The sequence below is a fragment of the Nasonia vitripennis genome, chromosome 4 (genome assembly GCF_009193385.2).
Source record: "Nasonia vitripennis strain AsymCx chromosome 4, Nvit_psr_1.1, whole genome shotgun sequence".
Taxonomy (NCBI): domain Eukaryota; kingdom Metazoa; phylum Arthropoda; class Insecta; order Hymenoptera; family Pteromalidae; genus Nasonia; species Nasonia vitripennis.
The window spans coordinates 32,684,153-32,710,034 of record NC_045760.1 but is presented as its reverse complement, the minus strand read 5'-3'; the positions used below and the strand labels follow the sequence as shown (position 1 = coordinate 32,710,034).

The 25,882-nt window shown below is 35.6% G+C and overlaps 12 protein-coding genes across 24 annotated transcripts; 8 read left to right on the top strand and 4 right to left on the bottom strand.

Annotated features, from left to right (window-relative positions):
- Window positions 1-506: 506 nt before the first annotated feature.
- Window positions 507-8,421, bottom strand: LOC100116477 (general odorant-binding protein 56d). Of its 6 annotated transcripts, XM_008216749.4 has the most exons (8): window positions 7,866-8,421; window positions 2,474-2,545; window positions 2,215-2,397; window positions 1,758-1,872; window positions 1,067-1,694; window positions 818-991; window positions 629-740; window positions 507-564 (listed from the first exon to the last, which is right to left on the bottom strand). In XM_008216749.4, exons 2-5 carry the CDS (start codon window positions 2,522-2,524, stop codon window positions 1,633-1,635), a joined length of 411 nt encoding a protein of 136 aa, XP_008214971.1. In that variant the 5' UTR covers window positions 2,525-2,545; window positions 7,866-8,421; the 3' UTR covers window positions 507-564; window positions 629-740; window positions 818-991; window positions 1,067-1,632. The 6 variants fall into 6 exon arrangements, with proteins under 6 accessions (XP_008214971.1, XP_016845237.1, XP_032454741.1 ...); XM_016989748.3 differs by lacking the exon at window positions 7,866-8,421 and having other exon boundaries at window positions 1,758-1,908; window positions 2,474-2,598; XM_032598850.1 differs by lacking the exons at window positions 507-564; window positions 629-740; window positions 818-991; ... (2 more) ...; window positions 2,215-2,397; window positions 2,474-2,545 and adding exons at window positions 6,335-6,515; window positions 6,602-6,707; window positions 6,777-6,868; window positions 6,932-7,010; window positions 7,087-7,379 and having other exon boundaries at window positions 7,866-8,365.
- LOC100116375 lies at window positions 2,788-5,787 on the bottom strand. The gene is made up of 5 exons (XM_008216378.4): window positions 3,570-5,787; window positions 3,404-3,488; window positions 3,259-3,338; window positions 3,085-3,193; window positions 2,788-3,007 (listed from the first exon to the last, which is right to left on the bottom strand). The coding sequence occupies exons 1-5, from the start codon at window positions 3,609-3,611 to the stop codon at window positions 2,919-2,921; spliced, it is 405 nt and encodes a 134-aa protein (XP_008214600.1). The 5' UTR covers window positions 3,612-5,787; the 3' UTR covers window positions 2,788-2,918.
- LOC100116411 lies at window positions 4,017-6,265 on the top strand. Of its 3 annotated transcripts, XM_001600891.6 has the most exons (10): window positions 4,017-4,102; window positions 4,194-4,416; window positions 4,477-4,564; window positions 4,640-4,749; window positions 4,810-4,906; window positions 4,999-5,466; window positions 5,565-5,649; window positions 5,724-5,833; window positions 5,913-6,021; window positions 6,107-6,265. In XM_001600891.6, the coding sequence occupies exons 6-10, from the start codon at window positions 5,410-5,412 to the stop codon at window positions 6,160-6,162; spliced, it is 417 nt and encodes a 138-aa protein (XP_001600941.1). In that variant the 5' UTR covers window positions 4,017-4,102; window positions 4,194-4,416; window positions 4,477-4,564; window positions 4,640-4,749; window positions 4,810-4,906; window positions 4,999-5,409; the 3' UTR covers window positions 6,163-6,265. The 3 variants fall into 3 exon arrangements, with proteins under 3 accessions (XP_001600941.1, XP_008214601.1, XP_001600916.2); XM_008216379.4 differs by lacking the exons at window positions 5,565-5,649; window positions 5,724-5,833; window positions 5,913-6,021; window positions 6,107-6,265 and having other exon boundaries at window positions 4,480-4,564; window positions 4,999-5,175; XM_001600866.5 differs by lacking the exons at window positions 5,565-5,649; window positions 5,724-5,833; window positions 5,913-6,021; window positions 6,107-6,265 and having other exon boundaries at window positions 4,999-5,175.
- A 218-nt stretch (window positions 8,422-8,639) lies between the features above and the next one.
- Window positions 8,640-9,969, top strand: LOC100113644 (general odorant-binding protein 56d). The gene is made up of 4 exons (XM_001601018.6): window positions 8,640-9,235; window positions 9,322-9,397; window positions 9,478-9,569; window positions 9,656-9,969. Exons 1-4 carry the CDS (start codon window positions 9,185-9,187, stop codon window positions 9,839-9,841), a joined length of 405 nt encoding a protein of 134 aa, XP_001601068.1. The 5' UTR covers window positions 8,640-9,184; the 3' UTR covers window positions 9,842-9,969.
- Window positions 9,970-10,773: 804 nt separating this feature from the next.
- Window positions 10,774-12,371, top strand: OBP19 (venom protein O). The gene is made up of 6 exons (NM_001161559.1): window positions 10,774-10,938; window positions 11,075-11,553; window positions 11,614-11,701; window positions 11,770-11,879; window positions 11,953-12,049; window positions 12,166-12,371. Exons 2-6 carry the CDS (start codon window positions 11,500-11,502, stop codon window positions 12,228-12,230), a joined length of 414 nt encoding a protein of 137 aa, NP_001155031.1. The 5' UTR covers window positions 10,774-10,938; window positions 11,075-11,499; the 3' UTR covers window positions 12,231-12,371.
- A 45-nt stretch (window positions 12,372-12,416) lies between these two features.
- LOC100116552 (F-box only protein 21) lies at window positions 12,417-16,747 on the bottom strand. Its single transcript, XM_001600969.6, has 9 exons — window positions 16,219-16,747; window positions 15,682-15,951; window positions 15,180-15,615; window positions 14,971-15,101; window positions 14,728-14,884; window positions 14,442-14,651; window positions 14,282-14,368; window positions 13,973-14,201; window positions 12,417-13,900 (listed from the first exon to the last, which is right to left on the bottom strand). The coding sequence occupies exons 1-9, from the start codon at window positions 16,386-16,388 to the stop codon at window positions 13,737-13,739; spliced, it is 1,854 nt and encodes a 617-aa protein (XP_001601019.1). The 5' UTR covers window positions 16,389-16,747; the 3' UTR covers window positions 12,417-13,736.
- Window positions 16,684-18,143, top strand: LOC100680165 (putative odorant binding protein 20). The gene is made up of 6 exons (XM_016989754.3): window positions 16,684-16,701; window positions 17,265-17,358; window positions 17,451-17,535; window positions 17,606-17,709; window positions 17,815-17,917; window positions 18,009-18,143. The coding sequence occupies exons 2-6, from the start codon at window positions 17,311-17,313 to the stop codon at window positions 18,059-18,061; spliced, it is 393 nt and encodes a 130-aa protein (XP_016845243.1). The 5' UTR covers window positions 16,684-16,701; window positions 17,265-17,310; the 3' UTR covers window positions 18,062-18,143.
- A 90-nt stretch (window positions 18,144-18,233) lies between these two features.
- LOC100116616 lies at window positions 18,234-25,406 on the bottom strand. 4 transcript variants are annotated; one of them, XM_032598853.1, is made up of 6 exons: window positions 21,397-21,637; window positions 21,057-21,310; window positions 18,914-19,004; window positions 18,616-18,719; window positions 18,415-18,517; window positions 18,234-18,332 (listed from the first exon to the last, which is right to left on the bottom strand). In XM_032598853.1, exons 3-6 carry the CDS (start codon window positions 18,960-18,962, stop codon window positions 18,277-18,279), a joined length of 312 nt encoding a protein of 103 aa, XP_032454744.1. In that variant the 5' UTR covers window positions 18,963-19,004; window positions 21,057-21,310; window positions 21,397-21,637; the 3' UTR covers window positions 18,234-18,276. The 4 variants fall into 4 exon arrangements, with proteins under 4 accessions (XP_032454744.1, XP_016845254.1, XP_031786278.1 ...); XM_016989765.2 differs by lacking the exon at window positions 21,397-21,637 and having other exon boundaries at window positions 21,057-21,137; window positions 21,211-21,236; XM_031930418.2 differs by lacking the exons at window positions 21,057-21,310; window positions 21,397-21,637 and adding an exon at window positions 25,304-25,406.
- LOC107982174 lies at window positions 19,669-20,993 on the top strand. The gene is made up of 5 exons (XM_016989764.2): window positions 19,669-19,851; window positions 19,928-20,012; window positions 20,106-20,209; window positions 20,483-20,597; window positions 20,699-20,993. The coding sequence occupies exons 1-5, from the start codon at window positions 19,798-19,800 to the stop codon at window positions 20,749-20,751; spliced, it is 411 nt and encodes a 136-aa protein (XP_016845253.1). The 5' UTR covers window positions 19,669-19,797; the 3' UTR covers window positions 20,752-20,993.
- Window positions 21,170-22,457, top strand: LOC100678168 (putative odorant binding protein 23). 2 transcript variants are annotated; one of them, XR_001729716.2, is made up of 6 exons: window positions 21,170-21,303; window positions 21,455-21,527; window positions 21,601-21,668; window positions 21,743-21,860; window positions 21,937-22,106; window positions 22,186-22,457. XR_001729716.2 is itself a non-coding variant. In XM_003428161.5 (5 exons), exons 1-5 carry the CDS (start codon window positions 21,256-21,258, stop codon window positions 21,987-21,989), a joined length of 360 nt encoding a protein of 119 aa, XP_003428209.1. In that variant the 5' UTR covers window positions 21,170-21,255; the 3' UTR covers window positions 21,990-22,175. The 2 variants fall into 2 exon arrangements, 1 of the variants encoding a protein (XP_003428209.1); XM_003428161.5 differs by lacking the exon at window positions 22,186-22,457 and having other exon boundaries at window positions 21,937-22,175.
- Window positions 22,581-23,646, top strand: LOC100677898 (putative odorant binding protein 24). Its single transcript, XM_003428159.4, has 5 exons — window positions 22,581-22,713; window positions 22,839-22,911; window positions 23,009-23,112; window positions 23,237-23,345; window positions 23,431-23,646. Exons 1-5 carry the CDS (start codon window positions 22,660-22,662, stop codon window positions 23,559-23,561), a joined length of 471 nt encoding a protein of 156 aa, XP_003428207.1. The 5' UTR covers window positions 22,581-22,659; the 3' UTR covers window positions 23,562-23,646.
- LOC100116734 lies at window positions 23,716-25,732 on the top strand. Of its 2 annotated transcripts, XM_008216750.3 has the most exons (5): window positions 23,716-24,114; window positions 25,006-25,096; window positions 25,179-25,264; window positions 25,355-25,451; window positions 25,519-25,732. In XM_008216750.3, the coding sequence occupies exons 1-5, from the start codon at window positions 24,061-24,063 to the stop codon at window positions 25,629-25,631; spliced, it is 441 nt and encodes a 146-aa protein (XP_008214972.2). In that variant the 5' UTR covers window positions 23,716-24,060; the 3' UTR covers window positions 25,632-25,732. The 2 variants fall into 2 exon arrangements, with proteins under 2 accessions (XP_008214972.2, XP_031786276.1); XM_031930416.1 differs by having other exon boundaries at window positions 25,355-25,630.
- The last annotated feature ends 150 nt before the right edge of the window (window positions 25,733-25,882 follow it).

The following is a 25,882-nucleotide window of genomic DNA, read 5'->3' as shown; positions in this document are numbered from 1 at the left end:
TTATACTCTTATTTGAACTAGTCAAGTTTAGAATCCATGAACCAATTATGTTCATCATTTTTAGATTTGACAACATCCAAAACCATTTTTAATACAATGTATATTTAGAGATTATGCGTTAAAAGATAAGGAGGACAGTCATCATATTAAAAGACTTAAAGCTACTACTACTGTCAACTCACAAATATAAACAAATCGTCAGCATATAATTCTTGCTTTTAATGCAAATATTTTTTGCATTTGAAGCAAAACTATCATCCAGAGTATTTTATCAAGTTTAATGCGTTCAAAGTTGAATTTTAAAATAGTGAAAGTTTTGAGTCTTTGAAAAAAATGATTATATTACCGTTTTTATATCATAAGAAAATATGCTTATTTATTTTATGATAACAAACTTATTTATTTAATAATAACAAGCTAAATGGTTATTACCAATTAATTTATTTTTTATGGGACGAAAACTAAATTTACACACTTTACATAAAAGGCATTATTGTTCTTTTTTCAACTTATAATAACATGACTCCATTGTTTGAGCAGTATCGCAATCATTTTTCTCTTTATCTAAAATAAAAAATTTAATTTAATATGAAACTAATTATAAGAGAAAGTGCAAAAAATAACTTACTTGAATTACTTTCATTACTACATTTTACTATGATATTTTTGTCAGATTCCATATCTTCAACTTTGAAAAATTTTATAGCAGCTTCGGTGTCAACTGTCCCATCATCTTTAATCTAAAATTCATCAATATATTATTACAATGAGCATATTACATACTTAGTTCCATGGAAAATAAAAAAAAATCACTTACGACTTTGAAAGCTTTGTAAAGGCAGCCGTTGTAACATTTCACTTTTTCATCTGCATCTTTTTCATGATTGTCTAAGACAGCGACCATTTCATCGTCTGGAATTCCTATTTTCGTCATGCAATTCCGAAACACATTTCTATCGTTTTGCGTTATCGTAAACGCAGTCGAACCACTCTAAAGATATAGAAACTATAGGTATGGAAAGGTACTTCAGAATTCATTTGATTATTTTTCAAAAAATAAACTCACTTTCGCATTGACTACGGCAACAATACCGATTAGCAGAAGAGCAGTGAGTAGACGCATTGTACAGAGTTTAGTTGTACACTGAAAATACTTTGCCTCACTCGTTTCACAAAAACGGGATTGCGCTAACTATCTGTTTGAGAATCAAAAAGGAAGTCGTGTTTTTATTGAACAATGCGAGAAGCTTACATAAAGGTCAGTTGAAATTTTCACATGCTCGCGGCAAAGCAGAAATTATCAGCTATTAAAAAGAACATGATCATATTTTGATCAGGAATAATTTTTTTTTACTTTTCATCAAAATAATCAAACTAATTATACTTACGCAAGCTTTCCGTGGATGCGGTATGTCATAATTATAAGAATCAAGCAAAATTCATTATTACTATATCAATTTTTATATTCACCGTTGATTACATGTTTTTGAATCCTTAGTTGAATTCTTAATCGATAGAGATTACAATTCTTTGTCGAAGAGATAGACATAAAAAGTAAAATGTGTATATAATTAACCTGTGTATTAAGTAATGACGTTATGAATAGATTGAATTATTCACAAAGTATGTTTTTCAATCATATCCCAAGGCACACTTCACCATGGTGTGAGCCACTTCGCATTCATTGTCTCCGTCTGAAAAGTTGCCAACATTTAATAAAAAATCAAATATTAACTAATTAACGCGTCCATACTCACTCGGTATCTCACAAGATTCGATGTTCTTCTTCATCAAATCTCGCTTTTCGCCCGGATTACCCGTCAGCAAGTGTTCGATAGCCTTTTCCATATCGATCGTACCGTCGGGTCTCATCTGTGAAATTCGTTTCATTAAAATGGCACGGCACGTCTGCAGGAGATCCGAAAAATCAGCATGCAAAAGGTATTAGTCAAGATCAAGGTTATGCAACGATCGTATCGTGTTTCGGGAGCCACCGCCGAATCCATGATTCTCAAGGGCAAACACCGGTTCTATTATGCATAAGATGAGCCTGATCGATGAATTTTACACATTCGCCTCGCACCAAAACACAAAAAAGAGTCTTGCTTATTTTCGATTTTGAAATGCGGCATCTTCAAAACTCGTTTTTATTTCGTGCTATTGAAACGACTGCTTATAGAAAAACATTATTTTTTCGAAAAAAAATTCACTCACAATTTTGTGCGATTTGAACATGCACGCTTCCACGCACTTGGATTTCTCGTAAATGCCGTCTGTGTTGTTTTTCTTGGACGCGTATGCGTAAGATTCAATACTGATGCCATTTTCTTTCGCACAGTCTTTCAGCACATCCACGTAATCCCAGAACCGCTCTACATTAGTTTTCGTTGCAGAATTCTAGTAAACACACAGACAAAATTAAAAGCACTATTTTTCAATAGTAAAGTTCACCGCGTAATTTGGAAAAACTTACGTGGATCAAAAGAACGATGCCAAGTACGTTGGCGAAGGCGAAGAGCCGCATTACGAGAGTTTCAGCGATCTCCTGCAATATTTTGTGCGTTCGCTCAATTTATAGAACAAGCCCGAAAATTATCCAATCTACGGAGCTATTCAAGAGTAGGAAATGACAATTTTCCGTTTAATAGCGGCTTAATTACAATGAAGCACTAATTTTTCATACGCTGCGTGTTTGTAGTACTACGTTCTACCCTACTTCTAATATTTGTCTTGTTTTTTTTATGTGACTATCGTAATTTTTATATAATAAGAGGCCTAGACAAACACTTTGAATATTAGCTAATTTTATTTATCTTCAATTATAGCATTCATTATAATGGTTGAATATAATATGCATTATAAATTTAATAACAGTATTATATTGTCAAAGTTAAAGCATTTTTTAGAAGAAAATGAGATTAGTGGTGATGCTCTGGGGGTCCGACCTTCTCCACGATGCACTTGTGAAAGGCGGCAGATACCTCGCACTCGTCGCTTTGCTCGTTGGCTGAAATCATAGAGTTGCGATATTGAGCCATGCGAGGGCACAATTTTTCGACAGAATTTCAATGTAATTTCGTTCACCTTTGTTAGCGCACTCGGTGATCTTGTCCGTCAAGCTATTGTCAGCATTGGGCATGTGCTGCTTGGCGCTTTCGATTTCCTTTTCCGCGACTATCTTGCCGTCAACCATCTGCCATTGCGCAAAAGTTAGAATGTTATTTGAATTTCCTCATTACATTGACGGCGTGTACTCACGTGGCCGATTTTTTTCGCGACGCACGCGTGGATGCACTTTACTTTGGGGTCGTCCATGTTGGGTGGTCCGGTTGGTTCCTCTGGGAGAAGAGAAATAAAATCATCGTGCGGCTACCGATCGCTAACATTGTTGATCAAAACTCACCATGAGGCGTTCCTAACAACTCGTTATGGCACTCTTGGAAAGCTGGCTTCAGTTCGCCTGGCATATCGCCATTGACGGACATGGCCTACCATACGGAAATCGAGTTATCGTTTGATACAATAGAAAAAATCACGAGACTAAATTCATTTTGTAGCAATAAACTCACCGCAGCAAGGACGATACTGAAGGTGCACAGAAAAGCTTTCATCTTGACTCCCGATGTATTAGCTTTGAAAGGCTGCTTTCGAACTGCATAAACGTTTGAAATCGACGAGTATTTATACAGAAGTTTCGAAGTGCGCGTTAAACCTACTGACTTGTTGGATAATTTTTATTGTTTTCTGAACTACCTTAAGAAAAGTGTTTTCTAAAAGGACACGAATAACTGACAGTCAAAGATGTCTCATAAAAAATGATCGTTATGTTATAGGCGTCATTTCTATCGTTATTTTCGATAAATAAAAAATTCCGATCTCTTTTAGACAGGCAATGTATTCATACATTTAATTAAAAATAATTCGACTGCTCTTATCACAAATTTCGTTAGTAAGTTTCCAACAAGTGCAGGGCGCAATCGATTTTTTTAACTCAAAGTATCCTTGAAACAGCTATAAGGAATAATGCATATGAGGCTATACGTTTGATGAAGATTGATTCTCGTACTTATTGAAGAGAGCTTACACAACTACCTTACATTCTGTAAATGAATTCTTTGATATTTGACGATATTTAATGATTCAATAAAAACGAAATTGTTTTAATACATTTATATGAAAATGTTGGTATCCAGCACTACGCATATATAAGCAGAAGGCTTGGGTAGATAATGCGATAACTTCAAATTTCCAAATGCCCATATCACGCACACATACATAAAAAGCAATGTAGGCGCTGATAATGAGTTCAGTCGAAAATCGTAAGCAGTTTTGTCGACACATAGTGCGTTATACTATAGCATGATGAGGATACTTTTACTGGGTTTTTTCTGTAGCATATTTGCGCTTTCTCATCAGGTACGTACAGTCATGCCAAAATCGATTGTCATATTTTTAATAAAAATGCTTCACTGTTAGCAGGAGATTCCAGAACCCAGTTATACACACTGGCAGGAACATCTACAATCCTGTCTCGACCAAACTGGACTAGATCTTAGTATTTTTGGTAAATTATAATACCGTATAATCATGTATTTTTGTAAGTAATTGGTGTTTTTCAACATATGTCTACCGTAAAAAGGTGTGTCTCGGATAGACGATGTTACGGAACAAAATCTCAAGAAACTCGCTGAAGTAACTGCAGATAAAAGGGGCTGCCTGGTCGCGTGCGTTTTCCAAAAACAAGGGATGGTACGTATTCATTTATCATAAGTTACTCGCTTCATCAGTTATCATTACTTTATTCAACAGATAAGCAAAGAAGGCGTCCTTCAGGCCAATCCACCACGCCCAGATCCTACAACGAAATTAGAAACCACATTCGAAGAGGCCATTGCAGCTTGCAGATGTAAGTACTAACGCTTAACGGTTCTTCTTCTTGTTTACCATGTTAAGAAGCCGATACAAGCCCATTAATAATATTTTTCCTTCCTCTTGCAGCCGAGAAAAATTTCTGCAAGCTCGGGAACTGTCTATTTGAAATCTACTTCAAATACAAATGATGATGCATATAATATCAAGAATGGAGTAACGATTTGAAAATTATTATGTTCCACAATATGTCGTCCTATTGATATTGCTATTTTAAAAAATAAAACGATGATTTTGCCAGCCTAATTATGTATGTGATTTGTATGCAAACTACTGTTTCTGTTTGAGATAATACTTCTCGAGTCTAACAGAATAGAGTCTTCTACTGATATCTGCCTTTAAGAGACGTATAACCCGAAAGCGTCATATCTGTAACGTATAGAGGTTGGAGTTCAAGCATGATGAGCTCAGTTGGAAATCTCGTGCGACTTTGTTAAGTCTACATTATCTACGAGTAACCACTGAGCATTCCATGACATCATGAGGGTTATACTTCTATCAAGTATTTTACTCGGTAGCATCGCTATCTCTCGTCAGGTATTTTACTCCGTGCCGTACATTAATTATTTTTATGAATATAATCAGAACAATCAGCGCATACAAAACTGAAATATTTATATTGCATTTATCAATAGAATCCGGTTACATATACAGATAAAGACAATAACGTCATAATCCCACCCTGTCTTGCGGAAACTGGGCTGAATCTTAGTGTCTTAGGTAAACGTACTGATAAACTCGCTGTCGTATTTTTTTAGAGATATATATTTATCAAAGTTTCGAATATGTACCAGGCGTAGCCAAGATCGAAGATGTGAGGGATAGCTCCTTCTATAATCTCAAAACTCTCACCGAAGATAAAAGAGGCTGCTTCGTAGCCTGTGTTTACAAGAAACTGGGAATCGTATGTTTATACTCATTATTAACATCACAGACAAATTGTCATAACACAGCGTGTCATTTACCGTATTCGATTCATACAGATAACGGAAGAGAACGTTTTAATAAACGATCGAGTCATTCCACCAGGAGTAGCAGTTCCTAAGAAGAAATTAGCGACTGCCTTTGAAGATGCTACCGAAGCATGCAGAGGTACGCAAAGGAAAATTTCTTTTTGGATGAAAATCATATGGCGGTTATAAAGCACTATATAAAATCGAATGCATCTTTGTTTTAGCTCAAAAGGACTTGTGCAAACTTGGAAACTGCCTGTACGAAATTTACTTCTTCTAAAAGATACGCGAGTACATAATTTTACTTTCATTCCCAGGACATTGTTCACTTAATAAATAAGAGAATTTGTAAGAAATAATAAACAACAAAATTGTGTACATGACCTTTGTGTGATATAAAAAGGGGGGGGGGGAATAAGTATACATAGAGAGGTTTATAATAACTAAACCGATTTTGCATACGAACTATAATCTATATATTAGCACTTTTAATGCAGTATTGGGTACAGCGAGTCAATTATTTTTAATGTTATTAGTCTCGTTGAATGTGACTCTAGCTGAGGATGGGAACAGCGTCGTTCTTCATGAGGCATTCCAAAATCTTGCCTCCAGTTTCACACTTATCTTTGCCAACTATATTAAAAAGTAATTCTATTGCAGTACAACATAATATATTATGTAATTAAAAATAGTTTTGATCAAAACTGCACGTAGCATACCTTCGGATTTGCAGGAGCTGAGAACACGGTCTACTTTTTCTTGAGACATACTCTTCGATGCTCTGAGTCGAGCGACAGTTTCGTCCATGGACCCGTCAGGCTTCATCTGAATAAATCATGTAAATAAGATATAAGCCTGCACTTGTCTAATTACCAAATATACATGCATACTCACGATATTGAATTTCTCCAACATGCAAGCAGCGAAACAATTTACTTTATCGTCGTACAGTGTCGGAATCCCGTTTTTGATATTCAGCAGCGTAGCTTCAAATATAAATTGTTTTTACAAGTATTAGTCTATGCACTTTATATTATACTTTGTCTTACCGATGTCGGCTCCAGTTTCTTTGATGCAGTCGAGTTTGTCTTGCAGATCCTTCGCTTGTTCTTCCGTCATGGTGAATGCCTAAATTTAAAAAAAAACATGCACGCATTTTAGCAGCGATAGCAACACGAGGGCATGACAAAAATAATTAACGTACAGCAAATGTTCCGATGATGCACATGGCGAAAGTGGCAACGGTAAAGAACTTCATGTTGAAAAAAGCCGCCGGCACGAGCTTGCGATGCACTTCAAAGACTGAATGCATATTTTTGAAATCGCATCTTTCTTATATTCACAATATTGACACCTGTTCCACGAAACGACATCGATTTCCTTTTCCCTCGTCGTCGATGGATTAAAATGATGTAACGAAATTGTCGGTTATTGGAATGATTTTCCATGCCTCTTGCGCGAGTAAGGAAATTTGATCAAACTACTGCAACAACTCGACTAATTCGCTAACAGATTTTATTTGATTAATATCAGTATAAAGATTGCCAATTTTGTAGTTTAGATGAAATTATCGAATTTTCAAACAAACGAAGCTGCCTCAGCAAAAAAACGCAGTTATAGTGTTACGTAAAACAAATTAAAACAAATTAAAACGAACTTTCATGATTATTCGCGCAAATGCTAACCAGAATTCTGATTTATTCGTATAGGTATCATAACAAATACTATACCCACAAAAAATCTAAGTCGACATATTATTTGGATTAAGAAAAAAGTCTTATTGACGTAAAACTGTGCCACCATGACTACAGACTTTCAGGCTCCATAAATATTCATATTTTCAAAACAGAATGTATACGATAACGAAAGGCGAAGAAAGTATAGATATATTACAACGCTATTAAACGCAAAATCATCATCAAATCAAGGCTAAAATACATGTGCAGAATATAATCATTGCATCACAAGTAAGTATATACCCACCTCCTGAATCAACGAATTCAAAATCGCACCGAAAACGAGCGTCCCCTCGATCGGCTCGAGTACTGAGCTCTCATCACGGATACACCCACATCTCTCATCGACACGGTCTACACCGGCTAAATCTTCCGTTGGCAGAGCAGCGGCAAAACAAAATAGAGGCCTCCGAGCGGTGAGTCACATCCTGCGAGAAAGACAGAGAGAAAAAATATAAATAAAACCACTTACCGTAGTTTATCCTCGAGCCGATCGACGCGCGTTACATAAGCCGATTTTTTTTTTCGTTGCAGCCTCACAGATGCTATCGACCGAGACGCCGAGCTGATCGAGCAACTATATGTCTATATATATGGATTCAAAAAAAATTGGCTAAAAAATACGGGTATAGGCCTCGGATTGACCAGTTTGACCGGCTGGTGGATCTTTCCTCTATTATGAGATACCGATCGTGATTTCGAAGGAGACGCTTCGGCCGCCGCACGTGTGTGCATGGCAATTTCGGATGAGAGAAAGAACAAAGAGGCTAAAGACCTTACAGGCCGGAGACGCTGTAAACAAGATGGGGTGGGGCATAAATTAAACATTTTCGGAGAGCTATAGTACGCCGATAATGTATTCGACGATTTTGCGCGCGGATATCGAGGTGCCTCACGCCGTGTATATGAATTACAAGGCGCGGTTACAGAGATAATTACATAATTGCACTTGTTTGTGTATGCAGTTAGCCTGCTCGTGGTTTCGAAGGTTTCCTCGTTGCAAGCTCGAGCTGTTTTTATTGAAAATGTAACTGTCGTTTGATTGTTTATCGTCAAATTTATTATTATAATCGTGCGAAAATCAGATTCTTCGATAAAAAAATGTTCTCCACTCATTGTTTATGATCATAACGTTTGACAGCTACATCCTCGTAAATTTCAATGAAAATCTACGAGAAAGCGCGTAACGATGTAATTCTAGCATGTTGCTCAAAAAAAAAACTTCCATGATCCTATTATACTTAATGAGCCATCGCAAAAGAAATCCTACTATGAGCCTGTGACGTCCTCGGCCGCTTCGTTTCGGCGCATCTCCCCACCCTCCTGCGCTATTATACAGGCTGCTCGTGGATACCCGCCGGCGACGAACCTGCCTCGTCACTTGGATCCATCGAACAGGAGAAATAGAGAAAAACAGCTGGTACCGGTGTGCGTGGGGCATGTCAACTGCGAATCTCGAGCGTATATAAAGCCCGCGATTTCGACGAGCTGTATCCAGTCCTCGACTAGAACTGATCCAGACACTCCTTCGAGTTCGCACAGCCGCAACACTGCTACCCCATCAACATGAAGTCCTTCGCCGTTATCTTCGCTTTCTGCTTCGTCGGTGCCATCGCTGTGAGTATAAAGCTTTTTATTCGATAAGGATTTGAAAATTTAACATAGTGTTCGAACGAAATAATTTATTTATCTCGAAAATTCAGGCACTCACGGAAGAGCAGAAGGCCAAGTTGAAGGAATACAAGTACGCCTGCATCACTGAAACTGGAGTCAGCGAGGGTCAGTTAACTCGAATTTCTTTGCTTCTAAAAAACAAACTGGCAATAATAATTTACAATGTTGAATCTTTCAAATTTTAGATGTCATCGAAAGCGTCAAGAAGGGAGAGCAAGTCACCTTCGACGAGAAACTCAACTGCTTCTCCGCCTGCATGCTGAAGAAAGTTGGCATCGTAAGTACAACACCATTTTAGCAACAAATACTCGAACGATGCATGTTTGTATCGGTATTTTAACGAGTTTTCTCTGACTCTTCTAGATGAACGCTGACGGAACCGTCAACGAGGAAGTCGCCCGTGCCAAGGTCCCTCAGGATCTGCCTAAGGACAAGGTCGACCAAGTCATCAACACCTGCAAAGCCGAAGTCGGCAAGGATAGCTGCGAAACCGGAGGAAAGGTCTTGGCCTGTCTCATGAAGACTAAAGCCGTATCCGTCCTTCACTAAAGTCGAAAACTTCATTCATAACATGCATTACTTATAAAAACAAAAATTAAAAAATGTGATTGTCTAACCCGTACTTTGTATCATACAAATGTAAATAAATTATAGTTCACGCAAGAATTACACACAAATTCTGCAGTCTTTACGATGTTTCAATCGTCCTTTATAATTCCTGTACGACAAACAAATTTGTTTTCAACTTTAGATGTTTCGAGATGATGAACTAATATTTTTTAAATGTATATAAAGAACACTACTTGGCCATACAAATTAGATCGTATCATCGCTTTATATACCGTTTCAACACATGTAGGTGATAAAATTGTAGGCTTTACTTTAAATTCGCTAAAACCCTTAGCTTTTTATAACATGATCGACATTCACCAGTAATTAATAAAAAAAAGTTGAGCATAAGCGTCGTCCCAAATTGACGTATGCGTGCGCTCATATCACGTTTTACTTTCGATAACGATTTGTATACATATCACTTGGTGTTTCATTCAGTTATCATCGTAAACTAAATTGCTGAAACTGTTAGACGCGTTTGTATAATACAACTTATTAACAAAAAAATCTACAATGAGGTCGTTCCTGTTAAGTGTCCTTGTCTGCAGCTTTGTCGTTTGTCAGCAGATATTTCTTACTTCTTTAAATTAACTCGATTGACGGTACGCTCGACAAATTCGTAATTTGTTTTCAATGCATATCGCACAGGCGCAGGCCATGATACCCCTGCCGGATGGTGAAATCATCGAAAGCTGTCTCGTTGAAAGTAATCTTACCCTCGAACATATAGGTAAAAATTATTATCTACTTCTACTATGGAAGTTTATGTATCACACTGAGAACGTACTTTGAATGATTCGAGTGTTAAAAAATTTCGTCGAATGCGTACACCAGATCTCTGGAATATGCAACCAGCTACACAGTTCCTCACTTCGATAGGCAATTTGTTAACTTTGACGAAAGGATTTTCTGTGTCTACTTTCAATTCACTGACATTTTTAACTCCTGTGAAAATTCATTAATGTCTGTGATTTGATCTGTACAGCTCAAAATCCAAGACGGAAAATTGATTCTGCGCATACCAGGAGCTGAGGGTAAAGGACTACAATCCGATTATTTAGATCAGACTTGCGGAGATATATAATATTGTGTTATATTATTGTATTATATTATTAAAATTTCAAAATTTGATTGCTGCGCATACAGAATTGTATTTTCTTGACTTTTCAGTTCACAAGGACAATCTTTGTCACTTTGGCGGCTGCCTCTCAGAAATAGCGCTCAAGCAGTAAACATTTTTACTTACTTACGTTTATTATTCCATAAGTACCAATTCTACTGCATTAAAATAAATACAAAAATACCTGTTCACTGAGAACATTTTTAACAAGGAATGAAATAGATTAATAAACAAAGTGCATATTTTCATTTTAAATTCGTGCACCTGTATCCACGGTAGAAAGAGCAAATTAATCTCACAGCGATTTCTCATTTTTCACGTGCAGCACCTCTAAATATCACTTTGAATAAATTTATGACCTTTGAGTAACGCATGCGTCACGCGAGTGGACGTACAAAAAGCACTATTAGCACTAATACGTTCAGTGGAAAATCATAAGCAGTTTTGTTAACATATAGTGCACTATTATAACATTATGAGGATACTTTTACTTAGTATTTTCGGTAGCATCATTGCGTTTTCTCATCAGGTACGTACAGTTATGACAAAATCGATTGTTACATTTTCAATAAAAATACTCCACTATTAGCAAGAGAATCCAGAACTCAGTGATGCACACTGGCAAGAAGATCTACAATCCTGTCTCGACCAAACTGGACTAGACCTTAGTATTTTTGGTAAATTATAATGACGTAGCATTTTTATAAGTAATTGGTGTTTTTTAACGTATGTCTTTCATGTAAAGGTGTGTCTCGGATCGACGAAGTTACGGAACAACATCTTAAAAAACTTACTAAAGTACCTGCAGATAAAAGGGGCTGCCTGGTCGCGTGCGTTTTCCAAAAACAAGGGATGGTACGTATTCATTTATACGAGTAATAAATGATTATGTTTATATTATCTCTTGAATTAATTTCGTTTTAAACAGATAAGCAAAGAAGGCGTACTTCAGAACAATCCACCACACCCAGATCCTACAACGAAATTCGAAACCACATTCGAAGATGCGATTGCAGTTTGCAGAGGTAAGATATACTGACGCTCAAACATTGAATGCTCGTTCATGCTTTCAATTATGTTTATGTTGTTCAAAACATGCAATAAAACACCCATCAACGATATTTTTTTATTATACTTGCAGCAGAGGAAAATTTCTGCAAGCTCGGGAACTGCCTATTTGGAATTTACTTCAACTATGAAATATAATGTACAACGAATATAATACAGTATTGTGTTTTACTATTATTAATAATCTAATTTTTGAGCGAAATTTTGTGTACATTGTATGTCTAATTAAATAAAGTTTCGGAATTGATATCTGATTTCGACAAAATCATAATAAACCACAAACCCGTTTTTGAAATCAATAAAAATAAATAGAGCGAGTTAAAATCGTTTTGCTCAAAGTTTTATATTTTTTTATTCGATTATAAAAGGCAAGCGCTTAAAAATGTAACTTCAAAATTAGCAAGTATTTACATAATATCAGGTTACATCTTTCAAAAATTTTTAAAGTGTATATTACAGTAGTTAACATTTATGCCTATACTTATAGAAAGTTCGATTCATTATCAAATCTAGAATGAATGCTTGCGTACATAATTTAATAAAACTGTTCCTCATACTATAATACTCGTTTGAAAGTTCACTGGGAGAAATAATTTTGCCAATAATGCACCTACCATACATCGTATTGATTAACAGAATGCGAAAAGCATATAATTGATATAGATTGTAATAATGATAATCCCATAAGCAACTGACAAAAAATCTTATAATTTTAAAGTCCAAAAAACGTTTGGATTTTTTTCACCTTTAGCGAATAACGTTCATATATAAGACACAAGAAAAACGATAGTTGAATTCCTGATTTCAACTAAATTAGTTTAATATTATACTGACTAAATTATTTCACCAGTACTGACAAATTATTCTATATAAGTTAAAAGATTAGATCAGCGAAATATTTCTCTCAGTGTTCAATTGAATATAGAATTTGGCATTCTAAATCACAAAAATAATAAAATATGTACTATTAAATATATCGTAAATAAAATACTTTGTACACATTATAGTAAGAAAGCACTTCGTACTGTATACATCAACATGTTTGTAATAGTATATTATGTACCAAGGGCGTAATGAGGGCTTTTTTAGTCCGGGTGTGGAGTTTGCAGTACGAGTCAAGGCGAGTTAGCTCGAGCCGAAGGCAAGGGCCTTAAGGGGCTGTCGTCCCAAAAGCTTCGCAAATCTGCCACGGGGTATTTTGTATTTCCAAACTTCTAGAAAAACAGAAAGTCCGATCGAATTTTTCTTTCGGTAGAACGATTCATTAAACTTAACACTACGGCGCTACAGACTCGGTTTTTCATTTGCAAACTATATTAAAAAAGTTTTATGTAATAGAAAACAGTGTTTTTTGGGACGACATTCCCTTAAGGAGCCGCAGACGAGTACTGCAACCACACGAGGACAAAAAGTCCGCTTAGTCCTTGGTGCATACCATATTTTTTGTAACGCATGTACTGATTTCTGCGTTTACACACACACACACATGTGTACATGATCATATACAAGCACACACACACATACATATACGTATATTTGATGTGAGCTATTGACCATTTTCATTTTTTCTATTTTGTTTGCCCGGCAGTCTGCAAAAATCGTGCTTGTGTTACAAAAAGAAATTTACAAATCTCAAAACTAATGTCAAAAGTATTTCGAAAGTAGTTTTTCTCGTACTTCAGCATCATCGGGATATTCCTTTGCCTTTTCTTCATTAGGTACATAATGAGTTCCTTTAAATTGGCAAAAATATCTTCCTACTTCATAATGATTGACCCAGCCAGGACTATCCGCCATAACTAAATTTTCTGCAAGTTAACCATTTATTAAGATCAAGCGTATTTCTAGAAAGAGTAAATTTTAACGACGAATAGTAATACCTTGTGCCGCATATCGGGAAGATCCGTCTTCTGCAAACACATTGTAGAATGGTTGTTTACGACCGCCACTCAGTTCTTCAACGCCCATTTCATTGATCCACTCTGGCGTTGCTTCACACTTCAGATCCCACCCGGTTATAACGCACAAGTACCCGTACCTTTCATGGCTCATTATCATTCCGATCGCAAATTTTACGTCCGGTGTTCGTCTTTTAACTTCGACGACCTCCTATTTATAAGAACGTACAACATTTAGAGCTAATCATCGATGACATTACTTTTTTGATATTTATTATGCTAAATACTTACCTCAGTTGTATCGTTCATGCGTTTTTCGTAATCTTGAAGAAGTTGTAAAATGTGATTTGCTGGACCTCTGGACGTAAGTTCTGGGTCCTAGGATGTATCAAAAATGGAATCAAATTATTGGATCGTATATAATCAATAAAATGTTTTAATTTTGGCTTACCATTCTTATGTAAGTTAATATGCTAACTAACTTCGACAAATCCATTTGGTATAACATATAAAACCGCGCCAAGTGTAAGATAGCACCGGTATCATGTGGCCGAATCATATGTAGTAATTCAAGGGCAGAACGCAAACGTGGAGCTCTTCCGTTAAGATGAGTACGTTGTCTGCTTGCCACTTCCAAATTGTTAGCCATTCGCTCTACAACCTAAGACCAAAGGCAGACTGTTAGTAACTGGCTTCGATTATTTTTTAGATTATTAGTGATTATTAATATTAATTACTTCTATAGCTGTTGCTGCATTCAGATTGTTATATCTTTCTATTGGACATTTGGACACTCCACCTATGCGTGGGCAGTTTTGTCTCGTCAAAAACCTTCCGCCATTAAAAACGTCAATATAAAAATTTTCGACTGCGTCGGGATTCGCTAAACCTGTACTGAAAACGAAAAATTATTCAGTGATACAGAGGTAGTGGCAAATCTGTACAAATCAAAATATCGTAAATTTATAACATAGACATACTATTTTTCTTTCCAACGTAACAGAAAATGAGATGGGAAACTCATTGGTTCACATTTTACGCCGACTCTCCTACAGATGCTTTCAAAGACAATAGCTAACGTAATAGGAATACCGTGCTTTAGTTCAAGTACCTGAAAGTTTAAAACTGGCGATAAATATCATCCTCCTACACTTTTAGTATGCACATTTAGTAACATCATTGTACTCACTTTGTCGATAAACGAATTTTCAGAAGAATAATACATTTCGCTGTTCCCATGAAAGCCTAATCTATTGAACATAACTTCACACAATGCACTCATGACTTGCTTAGTTTCTTCGGTGGACCACTGATTATCATCGATGTTATTATTCTTCCAGTGGGCAAACTGCTTTGCTGGAGTAGTAAATATGGAGTGCGAAGGGTATCTCTCTTTGAGAACCTCCTTAGCCTGCTCAACAATTTTGTCCAGCATATCGCACACATAACTGTAAGTGACATGCCTCTCTGGTTGACTCCACTGTGCCACAAGAACAGCACCCTTCTCTAGAAGTTGCTTCTCCACTGGTAACTCTATGAACCTATTCCACTCATCAGTCAAATAACTCTGCTTCATGTACCGAATGACTTTGTACGCGTAGTATTTGTTGGTCAAATTGCTCTGCCTAAAATGAAAACACAAGGTTCAGTTGAGACATCCCTCCCAATGCAAAGAGCAGAAAAGTCCTCACGTCACAGGTCTCTCGATCAGTTTTATCAGCTCGTCAACAATGAAGTGATAGGCCAAGAGATGGGCTCCTCTCTCTGGACGGAATATAGGATCGAAATCCTCGAACTCCGAGGGTGAAAGCTCCTGCTTCTTGTAATACTTGGCGGACATCAAGCCCAGCTGGTTCATCACAGCCCTCCGGCTTCCGATGTTGGCCTGAGCCTCCTGCACCCAGTTCTGCACTTGGTGGAGCCTCTGCTGCTCCAGGTAGATCTCCTTCAGTGAGGGCCATCTGAAAATTATTACACTTTGAGATAAGGATTGATTGACACTATAGGCGGTTAGATCGGAGCTTGGCATTTCTCGCGTGAAACGAGCGATAAGGAAAGCGGGCGCATAATGAGATAAGCGGGGCTTTTCCTACACTCGGCTATGACATGACCAAGCACTAAGTGATGCGTTGCGCGACATAGCATCACGCGTGTAACACTCGATATTCCTCAATATAGTCGCACAGACGGTCCGTGTATGAGTATTGAAAAGAGAGAGAGATGCTCACCTTTGGAAAAACTTGGCTCGCCAGAGTTTGCCGCTCGCGAGAACGACGCGGTGCAGGTGTTTACAGCTGAAGGCGACGCTGAGGACGTCGCTCATGCTCAGCTGGGGATGCTCGAGAATGAGCTCGGTAACCTCGTCGGGTAGACAGGTTATTAGCACGTCCGCGGCCATCGCTGCAGCAGCCAGTTTTCCGCCTCTTCTCTCCTCTTTTCGCGACTCGAGAACGACTAACTTATAAGAATCGGACGATGCACTACGCACGCCTAAGTACCTGTGCTCACCAGATGATTTTGCGATCGCGCGTTTGTTTGTACACACGCGCACAGACGACGCAGCTGCGCGACTGGGGCTGAGCTGAGGCAGTGAGGCTGCCTTTGTGCCGAGCGGTTGTCATTCAGTAATCGATAGAGAATATGGCCGTGAGAGCAGATCGCATATAGGTACCTATATATACGTGATTGCTGTACGTAGGAATGTCCTGAGCGTACGTATAGTGTGCACTACACAGTAGAACTAGTAGCGAATAATATGACTCGGTCGATACGTTTGATCGCTATAGATATTACATATACATATATATATATATATAGTATATAGCAACGGTAGGCAGTTTCCAACTACTAGCGCGAGATGGCACCAGGTGCGGGCTTAGACTAAATTTCAAATTTAATTTTAGAGTGTGAGCAGATTTTATTATTTATAGGTATGCATTCTTATTCCGAAAGTTGCAATGTTTGTTAATCGACAATCGTATTTTTTGCGAACCCCAGACCAAATAAAAGTAGCAAATATTTCTCCAATGTTTAAGAGAGCTATGTGCCACTTTTAAAGTTTTATAATTTTGAAAAGCTGTTTGAATCTCTTCCATCTGACCTTGTGAAAATGTGGAAAAAGTGAAAGAGTTATACGATGTGGTGATGATAATAAAAATATTTATTGCCACATTAGCCATAAAATAAGCAAAATTAACTGGCCATAATTTTTAAGGAGATTATGAATCTCCTCTTACCAACATATAAGAAATTCAAGAACAGTAATTTTATTTAGTATTCCCGGAAACTCCGAACGGTTAGAACTTACGCTGCGACGAGTCATGAAAGAATTGATCGTTATAGTCGGTTTTTTGGTTGCGGCAATGCCGGTAACTATTTAATTTAATCCCTTAATTTATCAAACTAATCCTACGAATATTTTTTCTGAAAAATAAGTAAACGTTGACACTTTCTCTGTTAGAGTCCCGCTGCTTTTCAAATTGATTCTTCCAAAAGAATGAATCAAACCGTAACCGAATGTTTAACTGGTTACAATATCGATCCAGGTATAACTGTTGATATTTAGAAACGATATCATATAGTTTGTAAGTAATCGAAATTTGCATTGAATTTCAGCGGTGCTCGATATAAATACAGAAGACGTCCACTTAATGATGGACGAACTTAGCGGCGAACAGCGAGGCTGCGTCACCGCGTGCGTTTACAAGGGATTCGACTGGGTAATCAAAATTTCAGATCGATGCAAATGCATCGGCGAGCAGTACAAGGAAGTCGCGGCAGATATTTATTTGCAGACAATTAAACCTGACATTTTTTAAATTTAGCTCAAGGACGATGGATCCTTGGATATCGATGCCCTAACTATGGACGAGGATCCAGAAGATACCGCTGAATTCATCAAGGATATTGTCGATTGCAGGAATAAAGGTACAATAGAATATAAACTATACTCTACGTATAATTCAATTTTCCATATATTTTCCATGTATTTACAACATCCATTTGTGTATTGTTTTAGTCGGTACTGAAGCTTGTAAATTCTTCCACTGCCTTGATACTAAAGGTACTTGATGCTACGTCGCATGTCACTTATTCCGTCTATTTTAGTCTGTGTAGTCGATGTAGGAAAATAAAATAATGTTAATACAGAAAATGTAAATGAGTTAATTATTATTCTTTGTGAAGATGTGCCAGTTAAAAAAAATCAGGGTAGGAACTAGGTAAAAAAAGACGAACATACAAATTAAGTAAAAATTCAATTTATTTTAGTACAGGTATGATACATTCTATGAATCATCTTTCTCATCCATGCACTGGAAGAACTTGCAGTCATCTTTTCCAGCTGAAATAATAAAAAATTATAAAATTTATTAAGGTTTATCACAATTATTCTTGATTTCCTATACTTTACTTGTAATATTTACCTTCAGCTCTGCAGATACCCACAACACTTTCGAATTTCTTCTTGTCCTCGGGTTCATCACCGTCGGTCAAAACTTCGATGTCCAAAGATCCATCGGCTCTCATCTAATACATTCGATAAATTTTACACAACGTAATTTTTCTTTCCACACTGAGCTTTCGAAAATAATTTTGCCTGAATTGCAAAGTAGTATACAACTTACAAAGTTAGCTCCTTTGTAAACGCAAGCTCGAACACATCCCCATTCTAGTTTTGTAAGTTTATCAGTCTTCTCAAAATTTTTTTCGTCGCCTAGTTCAAGAACAGCTACAAAACAAGAAAGCTTTTTAAAACTCAAGTTTTGTCATAAAAAGCGTAAAAATTGCATGAAAATAAAATTAAAATCATAGTAAAAACTTAATTAAGACCATTCGAATAAGAATCCAACAGAGTCAATTCACTTTTACAGAAAAACGTTTCAAAAATAGTTTGAAAAAAATGAAATAAAATTATGCTTATACCTGCATCGATTTTGTAGTTTCTTAAACACGTGTTGACTTGTTCTTTCATTTTAGGGGTACCATTTTCAAACTGCGGAAAGCTGTGTTCTACCTACAAATGTTTAATAAATTTATTACTAGGCTTTACAGAATTGTATATTAAAACGTACAAAATTAAATAATGGAAAATTTAGTTCGAGGCAATGATCTGATATATCAAAAGTCTAGAATTTTCGATCAACATTCTTACCGGAACGGCTGCAGATACGGCGACAAGGCCAAGAACGACAAAGAACAAAGTTTTCATGGTTCGTAGATTGTGTGCACGACTCGTCAAAGATTCGGCTAAATACTGAACTGAACTTCGGTCCACAGGCGTCTTTATATAGCTAAGATTATCGTGGCATGATAAACGCTTACATTTCGCCGCTTTATTAATTTCATTGAAGCATAAAAGTATAATTAGAAAAAATTGCTGTAATTTATGTGAGTTACAAAGAAAGATGATCTATTGTAGTTAATTTGGGTTTTCGATTCGTGTTGCAATATAAATGCATTTTTTAATTCAATCTAATAATTTACAATATCAAATGATGTTTTATAAAAAGTATATTTTTATTGACCACCAGGGCTACGCAATAATTCTATGTTTATTACGTTACACGTAGAGTAATAATGTAAAAATTATTTCATTATACGATTGTTAAAAAATGAAATGAATTGGTATAATGATTTGTAACTTCAGCTATAGGTATGCTGCAAATGAGCCTAAAGGTACGGTAATACAGATCTCTACATGTGATCTTTAAACGGCAATAATCTGTACTATATAAAGCGGTTGGGACTGGAGCACAATTTAGTGTTAAATAAAAGCTTCAACGGGTCAAGCGCGCAGACTTTGAATCATGAAAACTTCACCCGCCGTAGTACTAGCTTTATGCTTTGTCAATGTTTTTGGGGTAATTTTTAATTGTCTAATACGAAATATATAATCACTTTGTGCACGAAAACTAAACTTTACGTTATTATTTGCAGAATTCCATAACGGAATTAAAAAATGGTTCGTCTAGAGTGAAAGTAAATGTAAGACAATGTCTAACAGACTATCACATTGATCCTGGTAATCAAGATTCTAATTATATTACTCGTAATCACTATTACTCCTTCAATCAATAATAAATATGCATGCATGTATTTTTCTTATATTTTCAAGCGGTCCTTGAACTAGATATCGACAGGAATGATGATTTATATTCCAAACTAAGTGAGGAAAAAAAGGGATGCGTCACTGCTTGTGTCTATAGGGGTTTCAACTGGGTGAGTACTTATATGCTCCCTATGAACGTTGAAAGTGCGTCACAGAATTCATAACGACGGTCCATGCATCAGTTACCACATTGTAAAAATTATTGTTCGCAGAGACGAAACAAATAAAAATCTGCTACTAACATAAACATAAAATTATGTACGCAACTTTTTTATGATGACATTAAGTTGATTCAAAAATACCGAGAAAAAATGAGTTCGAATTACTCTGAACTATGGTTATCAATGTATTGATCATGAATTAAATTAATATTGAATTTGCAGTTAAGACCAGATGGATCTTTGGATATCGATCTGCTCTGTGAAGGTGAGACGCCAGAAGAATCCGAGGCAGAGAGAAAGAGGTATACAAAAATTGTTGCCGAATGCAGGGCTGAAGGTAATCTTTGTTTTAAGGTTCAAATCGTCATCAAATATATATATATATTTTTATCAAATTAATAATTAGCTGTTTTGTATTTCATGTAATCCGTTGTATAGTTGGAAAAGACGACTGCAAATTTTTTAACTGCTTGAACTTAAAGGATTTGTAATGTATAATCTATATGCTGTTTCTTCCATATCTGTTGATTAATCATTCGTCAATATACTTGGGCGACGACTTGTCTAAAGCTATTATGACTTGATTAAACACTTTTCTGTCCATTGTACATAAATATTTACATAATATTAATATTAATGATAACATAATATACAATTTTCGTTAGAACTGCGATTTGATAAGTCACCTACGACGTGTGTATAAAATGTGTATTAAATAAATGTTGAATATATATTTCTTATATTTTTATTTTTTAAAAGAAAATGCCTTATTGAATTTAATGAATTCGTGGCCTACCTTCAAATTATTGTCTGTGCAAACACTTATAATCTAGGGCATGGCTTAATCCAAGTGCTCTAATTTACAGTCACCATCAATCTGCAGCACGTAAAGGGTCAGCTTACTATCTCATAACGTGTTCAGTCTGCAGCGCTTCAGTGCGGTTACGTACATTGACTGATAAACGCGGCATCTTCGTCATCTTCTTTCATTCGCCATGAAAACTGTCATTGTTTTCTTTTTCATTCTCGTAGGAATTCTTGCGGTATGTCCTGTTAGCAGTGAATAATTTTTTCTATGGCTCAATAATTAAATTTTAAGATTGTTTTCATTTATTTTGTCAACAACTTTACTTTACATATGTTTACAAAACTTGGTTTGACAGGCTCAGTTGCATGATGGTTTTTATATTATAGGAAACGACGACTAACGTTGATAGCAGAGACGATGATATGACCACGTGTCTTGTTGAATATGGACTTGATCCAGGTATTTATTGTCTAAGCCAAAACGCAATTCTTAAAATTTTCACAGCGAAATGTATAGTTTTATATGAAACTAGGTCCTAATAACCCCACTGAAGATCAGAAGAACTGCTACTTTGCTTGTATGTTTAAAACAATAGGATACGTGAGTACAACATAAATCATGTCTCGATTATGTTATTTTAACTAAGAGTAAAAAAAATATGAATAACTGTGCAGATGAAGAAAGATGGATCATTCAATTTGGATTTAATACTTTCCGACGCATACAGATCGGAAAAAAGAGTAGAAAGCAAACGGAAATTAGATAATATTGTCAGCATGTGCAAACAACGGGGTAATAATATGAAATTCTAATCATTATTTTTATATAAATTAACTTTTAGTAATTAACACTTCTTATTTAATTTTAGCTGGGAATGATATTTGCAAACTTGCAGGCTGCTATCAAGAACATCGAAACTGAATAAAATTAATCACATTTATCTAGATCTATAAATTGACTGATAATTTTATAACATACAACGTATCATAAAAAAATTAAAACAATCGACTGCCATATTTATAATATTTTATAGCTCACGTAATTATAATATAATTTTATTCATTTACTATTTAATCGTTCGCATTAAACCTCTTATTATAAAACTTTTGAATTTTAGTGTACCTTCAATATATCAAAATTCTATCCTCAATATATTGACATTATACTTAGTACTACTAATTGACTTCCATAGGCAGCAGAATATGATGAATACAGAAATGGATAATGATAAGTAGTTACAAGTTAATCAACGCGATTGACTTATTCCAGCTAATCGTTCTTTCTAGACGTCTGACTTATCTTATTAATACATTTATAATATCTAGAATTTTTGAAAAATATAAGTACATTCAAAGTTGCATTATTAATAAACAGTGTCTGATTCTGGCAGTAAAAGTAACTTACATAACAATACACTTGGTCGTAATTATAAAAGAATGAGAGAAAATATAAAACTATCACAATAAGAGAACAAAAATGCGGGCGTTTTTACGCAATAACTGATAATTTTCACATTATAAAAAGGTTAAAAGCGTAAGTAGTTTATTTTCCGACTAAAACACCGCTGCAGAGCATCTTGTTTCTCTTCATCATGAATGCCGCAATAATTATTTTGGCTTTCTGCCTTGCGGGAGCTTTGGCACGGGTGAGATTTATTTTATGCCTTAATTATCATTTGAATACAAGTATATATATATTCAACATATTACGTATATAATTGAATTCTGAATAAATTAATAACATTTCCTTAAATTCTTCATCGTAACATAGGGCATCATAGATAAGAACGAATCTGGGGTAGAAGTAAATGACGCATGTCTCTTGGAGTACGGAATTAATCCAGGTATTATTGTAAAGCCTATATATTATGATCAAAAGTAACTATTATTATTGATGTTCTTGATCATTAAGTTTATTTAACTGTAAATTTACATCCTCAGATCAAGTTTACAATGATGGCTCGGATGGGTCAGAGGCAGTAACGGCACTAACCGATGAACAAATATATTGCGTTGCTGCTTGCATCTACAAAGATTATGGAATTGTGAGTTTTTAGATAAACCATTGAATTTTCGAATTGCGAGAATTTAGATTCACTGTATATTCTTATGAAGATAAATATGAAATAGTAAATTGGCTTCTGTAACAACACAACTCTAAATTCGCAGATGAGACCGAATGGGACGATTGATACCGAAAAAGCAGACTCGTATTTCGGGGAAGATGACTCTAGGGAAAGGGATATTTTCTTTGCGGTTTACAATGCATGCAGTGAGGGTGAGCCAAACATTTTCAGCATGAATTTAATCATCAATAAAAAAATCTGGATACTTTTATTTTGAGTATTTTTTCCAATTCTTAGGACGAGTCGGTTGCAAGTTGGTTCAGTGTATGTTCAGCGAATTGAAAAATCATTGGGGTAGCTCGACGTCGGATTCCAAGAAAGAATTGAAGCCGCTGTTCAATCGACCAGATTTTATTCGGGCGAATTAAACTAGCAATTGATAATTATGTTTGATATAATTTATACTAATTTTATATACGAGAATAAAGTAACACGAATTAAAGTAAAAACATAGTTTTCGTTTTTCTTTGATCTGATAATTTTAATAACTTTGTACACAAACATGCATCGAGTGATTAATGGATTGGATAACTTTATTTTACTGTATCTAATCGTTGTAAAGTACTTCTGTGAATTGTTATTTATATGTTTTTATTTTTAAGCCTATAATAATTCAAGTGCAAATGTCAAAGCCCCCTAACAACAAATTGTCTACAAAAACGCGGAAATGCGAAAAATGTCCCGTTTCAACGCGATGAAAAAATAAGAAATGCGGGCGTTGTTTGCTTTCTCTCAGGGGGAACGTCGATTTTTTTTCCTGCATACTGATAATTCTTATAGTATAAAAGCTCGAAATACCATAGAAAGGAATTCAGTTACATCGCAAGACGAGTTACGTGAAACAAGTTTTTGATATTGACTTTCATCATGAAGAAAATAGTATTTATCATTTCCACATTCTGCTTTGTTATGATTCAAGGGGTAATGCTTTTGATTGTATAAAGTAATCAAGACCGTATTCTATTTTTTATTTACACTAATTGATCAATTACTTCTGTATTCGTTGTTATATCAAGTGGTACATGATAGTGTCTGATTCATCGTGGTTTTTTATTGAATTATTTTAACATATAACTCTGGTAGAAATTGGCCGATTTAAAATGGTGAAAAAGCTAAGAACTTGGTAGTTTTCTTTGTCAGTTCTTGTTACAAGATGTAACGCTTTTTATCCTACTTCTTTGGCAGTTCTTAGATCGAGCTGTTTTTGAAAAGTAATGCCCAAGATAGTTGGTCAAATGACAACGTTTACTTGGCTCGGTTGGCTAAGGCGCGCGACTATGTTACCTAGTGCAAGGCTCGGGTTCGAGTCCCCGGTTGCTCGAAATTTTTCGGATGTTTTTTCGCATGCAAATCATTATTCCATATAGTTTCATTAAAAAAAAACTCGAATACAAGCCTGCTAGTAATGATTTTCCCATTCTAACCTCGAATCGCCATTAACCACGTGCACCTGTGTCGTATTATTTCACCAACTATCTTCGGCAGAAAATAGTTAAGAATACTCAATCTAAAAACTGCCAAAGAACTAGGATAAAAAGCGTTACATCTTGTAATAAAAACTGACAAAGAAAACTACCAAGTTCTGAGATTGACAACCTCAGAACTTCCAAATAATTTGGATACCGTTTCTATCAGGGTAATACTTAAAAAGTAGGTATTTCCATTGCCACGTCAGATTTATAATACTGATTCGATACTGATAAAACGCATTCTATTTCTGAAAAATATAAAAAAATTCGTTGAGCGTGAATTCAATCCAAGATCCAAAATGTATTATTTCTTTTAAAAACTGCATATTTTTGTTATTTTTAGATAAGAAAAGAATTAAATCCTAAAAAAATTAATCTAACGGAATTCACCGAAGCTATGCAGTCATGCGGAACTATGCTCGGTTTTGATAGAGGTATACGTGCGAGCATTTACAAAACACAGTTGTTTTTGTGAATCAGTATTGACATTTTCTTGTTGTTTTTTTTTTCTCTTAGAGTTTAAACTACACCTTTTTGGCAGTCAGGAAGACTACAATAAAACCCTTTGCCTTTCTTTTTGCGCTCTTCGGAAACTTAAATTTGTATGTAGATAATTATACATATAAAAAATTAATACTCACTCTTAAATAAAAGATAATCAGTAATTTTTTATTGATCACTTTTTAATTCAGTACGTAATTGAGGATGAGATCAAGAAAGAGTTAGCACACGTGAGAAATGCGAGACTGAAAGAGGAAGTATACAAAGCTCTCGACGTTTGCAAACATCGTAAGAGACAATTGAATAAATCGAATTTTATGCATGAAAGATTATTCACCTTCAATATTCCTTTCAGTTTTAGACGACCCTTGCAAACTTTTCGACTGCTTTTTCGATTATGCAAAAGTGGTGGATGCAGAGAATGAATCTCTGAATTTGTCAAAATTTTTCTCCGAAGGAAGCCTATAGTACACATTATAAGAACTGATCAGCGCAGCATTATTTATTAATCCCTTATTTATTACATTCATGTATTCTGAATAAATTGCATAAAAATTTAATATCTGCAATGGAAATTCTTTTTCTTTGTTACCTTATCCCCGTGTCGATCATTCCCTATGCACAGCACGAGAACAAGGCACGCGTTAAAAACATTGATACAACGCAATTGAAGCTCCTTGAATCGGTTCAGAGAGGAAGTAAATATTCTTTTCTTACAC

What these genes read in the sequence shown, in the direction of transcription:
- LOC100116616 (XM_001601069.4), bottom strand. Translation starts at nt 19,199, where the DNA reads ATGAAAACTTTGTTCTTTGTCGTTCTTGGCCTTGTCGCCGTATCTGCA. An exon ending in AAACTACAAAATCGATGCAG is followed by an intron (nt 18,720 to 18,913) that starts GTATAAGCATAA and finishes CTTGTTTTGTAG; the next exon opens with CTGTTCTTGAACTAGGCGAC. An exon ending in TTTACAAAGGAGCTAACTTT is followed by an intron (nt 18,518 to 18,615) that starts GTAAGTTGTATA and finishes CGAATGTATTAG; the next exon opens with ATGAGAGCCGATGGATCTTT.
- LOC100680165 (XM_016989754.3), top strand. Translation starts at nt 17,311, where the DNA reads ATGAAAGAATTGATCGTTATAGTCGGTTTTTTGGTTGCGGCAATGCCG. An exon ending in TTTTGGTTGCGGCAATGCCG is followed by an intron (nt 17,359 to 17,450) that starts GTAACTATTTAA and finishes TTTCTCTGTTAG; the next exon opens with AGTCCCGCTGCTTTTCAAAT. An exon ending in TGTCGATTGCAGGAATAAAG is followed by an intron (nt 17,918 to 18,008) that starts GTACAATAGAAT and finishes GTATTGTTTTAG; the next exon opens with TCGGTACTGAAGCTTGTAAA.
- LOC100116552 (XM_001600969.6), bottom strand. Translation starts at nt 16,388, where the DNA reads ATGGCCGCGGACGTGCTAATAACCTGTCTACCCGACGAGGTTACCGAG. An exon ending in GCATGAACGATACAACTGAG is followed by an intron (nt 14,202 to 14,281) that starts GTAAGTATTTAG and finishes TCTTATAAATAG; the next exon opens with GAGGTCGTCGAAGTTAAAAG. An exon ending in TTCCCGATATGCGGCACAAG is followed by an intron (nt 13,901 to 13,972) that starts GTATTACTATTC and finishes GTTAACTTGCAG; the next exon opens with AAAATTTAGTTATGGCGGAT.
- LOC107982174 (XM_016989764.2), top strand. Translation starts at nt 19,798, where the DNA reads ATGAAAACTTCACCCGCCGTAGTACTAGCTTTATGCTTTGTCAATGTT. An exon ending in TCTATAGGGGTTTCAACTGG is followed by an intron (nt 20,210 to 20,482) that starts GTGAGTACTTAT and finishes TTGAATTTGCAG; the next exon opens with TTAAGACCAGATGGATCTTT. An exon ending in TGCCGAATGCAGGGCTGAAG is followed by an intron (nt 20,598 to 20,698) that starts GTAATCTTTGTT and finishes TCCGTTGTATAG; the next exon opens with TTGGAAAAGACGACTGCAAA.
- OBP19 (NM_001161559.1), top strand. Translation starts at nt 11,500, where the DNA reads ATGAGGATACTTTTACTTAGTATTTTCGGTAGCATCATTGCGTTTTCT. An exon ending in TCATTGCGTTTTCTCATCAG is followed by an intron (nt 11,554 to 11,613) that starts GTACGTACAGTT and finishes CTCCACTATTAG; the next exon opens with CAAGAGAATCCAGAACTCAG. An exon ending in ACTAGACCTTAGTATTTTTG is followed by an intron (nt 11,702 to 11,769) that starts GTAAATTATAAT and finishes TTTCATGTAAAG; the next exon opens with GTGTGTCTCGGATCGACGAA.
- LOC100116375 (XM_008216378.4), bottom strand. Translation starts at nt 3,611, where the DNA reads ATGAAAGCTTTTCTGTGCACCTTCAGTATCGTCCTTGCTGCG. An exon ending in TCAGTATCGTCCTTGCTGCG is followed by an intron (nt 3,489 to 3,569) that starts GTGAGTTTATTG and finishes TCCGTATGGTAG; the next exon opens with GCCATGTCCGTCAATGGCGA. An exon ending in TCGCGAAAAAAATCGGCCAC is followed by an intron (nt 3,194 to 3,258) that starts GTGAGTACACGC and finishes GCGCAATGGCAG; the next exon opens with ATGGTTGACGGCAAGATAGT.
- LOC100113644 (XM_001601018.6), top strand. Translation starts at nt 9,185, where the DNA reads ATGAAGTCCTTCGCCGTTATCTTCGCTTTCTGCTTCGTCGGTGCCATC. An exon ending in TGAAACTGGAGTCAGCGAGG is followed by an intron (nt 9,398 to 9,477) that starts GTCAGTTAACTC and finishes TTCAAATTTTAG; the next exon opens with ATGTCATCGAAAGCGTCAAG. An exon ending in TGCTGAAGAAAGTTGGCATC is followed by an intron (nt 9,570 to 9,655) that starts GTAAGTACAACA and finishes TGACTCTTCTAG; the next exon opens with ATGAACGCTGACGGAACCGT.
- LOC100678168 (XM_003428161.5), top strand. Translation starts at nt 21,256, where the DNA reads ATGAAAACTGTCATTGTTTTCTTTTTCATTCTCGTAGGAATTCTTGCG. An exon ending in TTCTCGTAGGAATTCTTGCG is followed by an intron (nt 21,304 to 21,454) that starts GTATGTCCTGTT and finishes TTTATATTATAG; the next exon opens with GAAACGACGACTAACGTTGA. An exon ending in TGTTTAAAACAATAGGATAC is followed by an intron (nt 21,669 to 21,742) that starts GTGAGTACAACA and finishes ATAACTGTGCAG; the next exon opens with ATGAAGAAAGATGGATCATT.
- LOC100116477 (XM_032598850.1), bottom strand. Translation starts at nt 7,194, where the DNA reads ATGCATTCAGTCTTTGAAGTGCATCGCAAGCTCGTGCCGGCGGCTTTT. An exon ending in AGAAACTGGAGCCGACATCG is followed by an intron (nt 6,869 to 6,931) that starts GTAAGACAAAGT and finishes TTATATTTGAAG; the next exon opens with CTACGCTGCTGAATATCAAA. An exon ending in TGTTGGAGAAATTCAATATC is followed by an intron (nt 6,708 to 6,776) that starts GTGAGTATGCAT and finishes TGATTTATTCAG; the next exon opens with ATGAAGCCTGACGGGTCCAT.
- LOC100677898 (XM_003428159.4), top strand. Translation starts at nt 22,660, where the DNA reads ATGAATGCCGCAATAATTATTTTGGCTTTCTGCCTTGCGGGAGCTTTG. An exon ending in TTGCGGGAGCTTTGGCACGG is followed by an intron (nt 22,714 to 22,838) that starts GTGAGATTTATT and finishes ATCGTAACATAG; the next exon opens with GGCATCATAGATAAGAACGA. An exon ending in GGAGTACGGAATTAATCCAG is followed by an intron (nt 22,912 to 23,008) that starts GTATTATTGTAA and finishes TTACATCCTCAG; the next exon opens with ATCAAGTTTACAATGATGGC.
- LOC100116411 (XM_001600891.6), top strand. Translation starts at nt 5,410, where the DNA reads ATGAGGGTTATACTTCTATCAAGTATTTTACTCGGTAGCATCGCTATC. An exon ending in GCTGAATCTTAGTGTCTTAG is followed by an intron (nt 5,650 to 5,723) that starts GTAAACGTACTG and finishes AATATGTACCAG; the next exon opens with GCGTAGCCAAGATCGAAGAT. An exon ending in TGCTACCGAAGCATGCAGAG is followed by an intron (nt 6,022 to 6,106) that starts GTACGCAAAGGA and finishes TCTTTGTTTTAG; the next exon opens with CTCAAAAGGACTTGTGCAAA.
- LOC100116734 (XM_031930416.1), top strand. Translation starts at nt 24,061, where the DNA reads ATGAAGAAAATAGTATTTATCATTTCCACATTCTGCTTTGTTATGATT. An exon ending in GCTTTGTTATGATTCAAGGG is followed by an intron (nt 24,115 to 25,005) that starts GTAATGCTTTTG and finishes TGTTATTTTTAG; the next exon opens with ATAAGAAAAGAATTAAATCC. An exon ending in CTCTTCGGAAACTTAAATTT is followed by an intron (nt 25,265 to 25,354) that starts GTATGTAGATAA and finishes TTTTTAATTCAG; the next exon opens with TACGTAATTGAGGATGAGAT.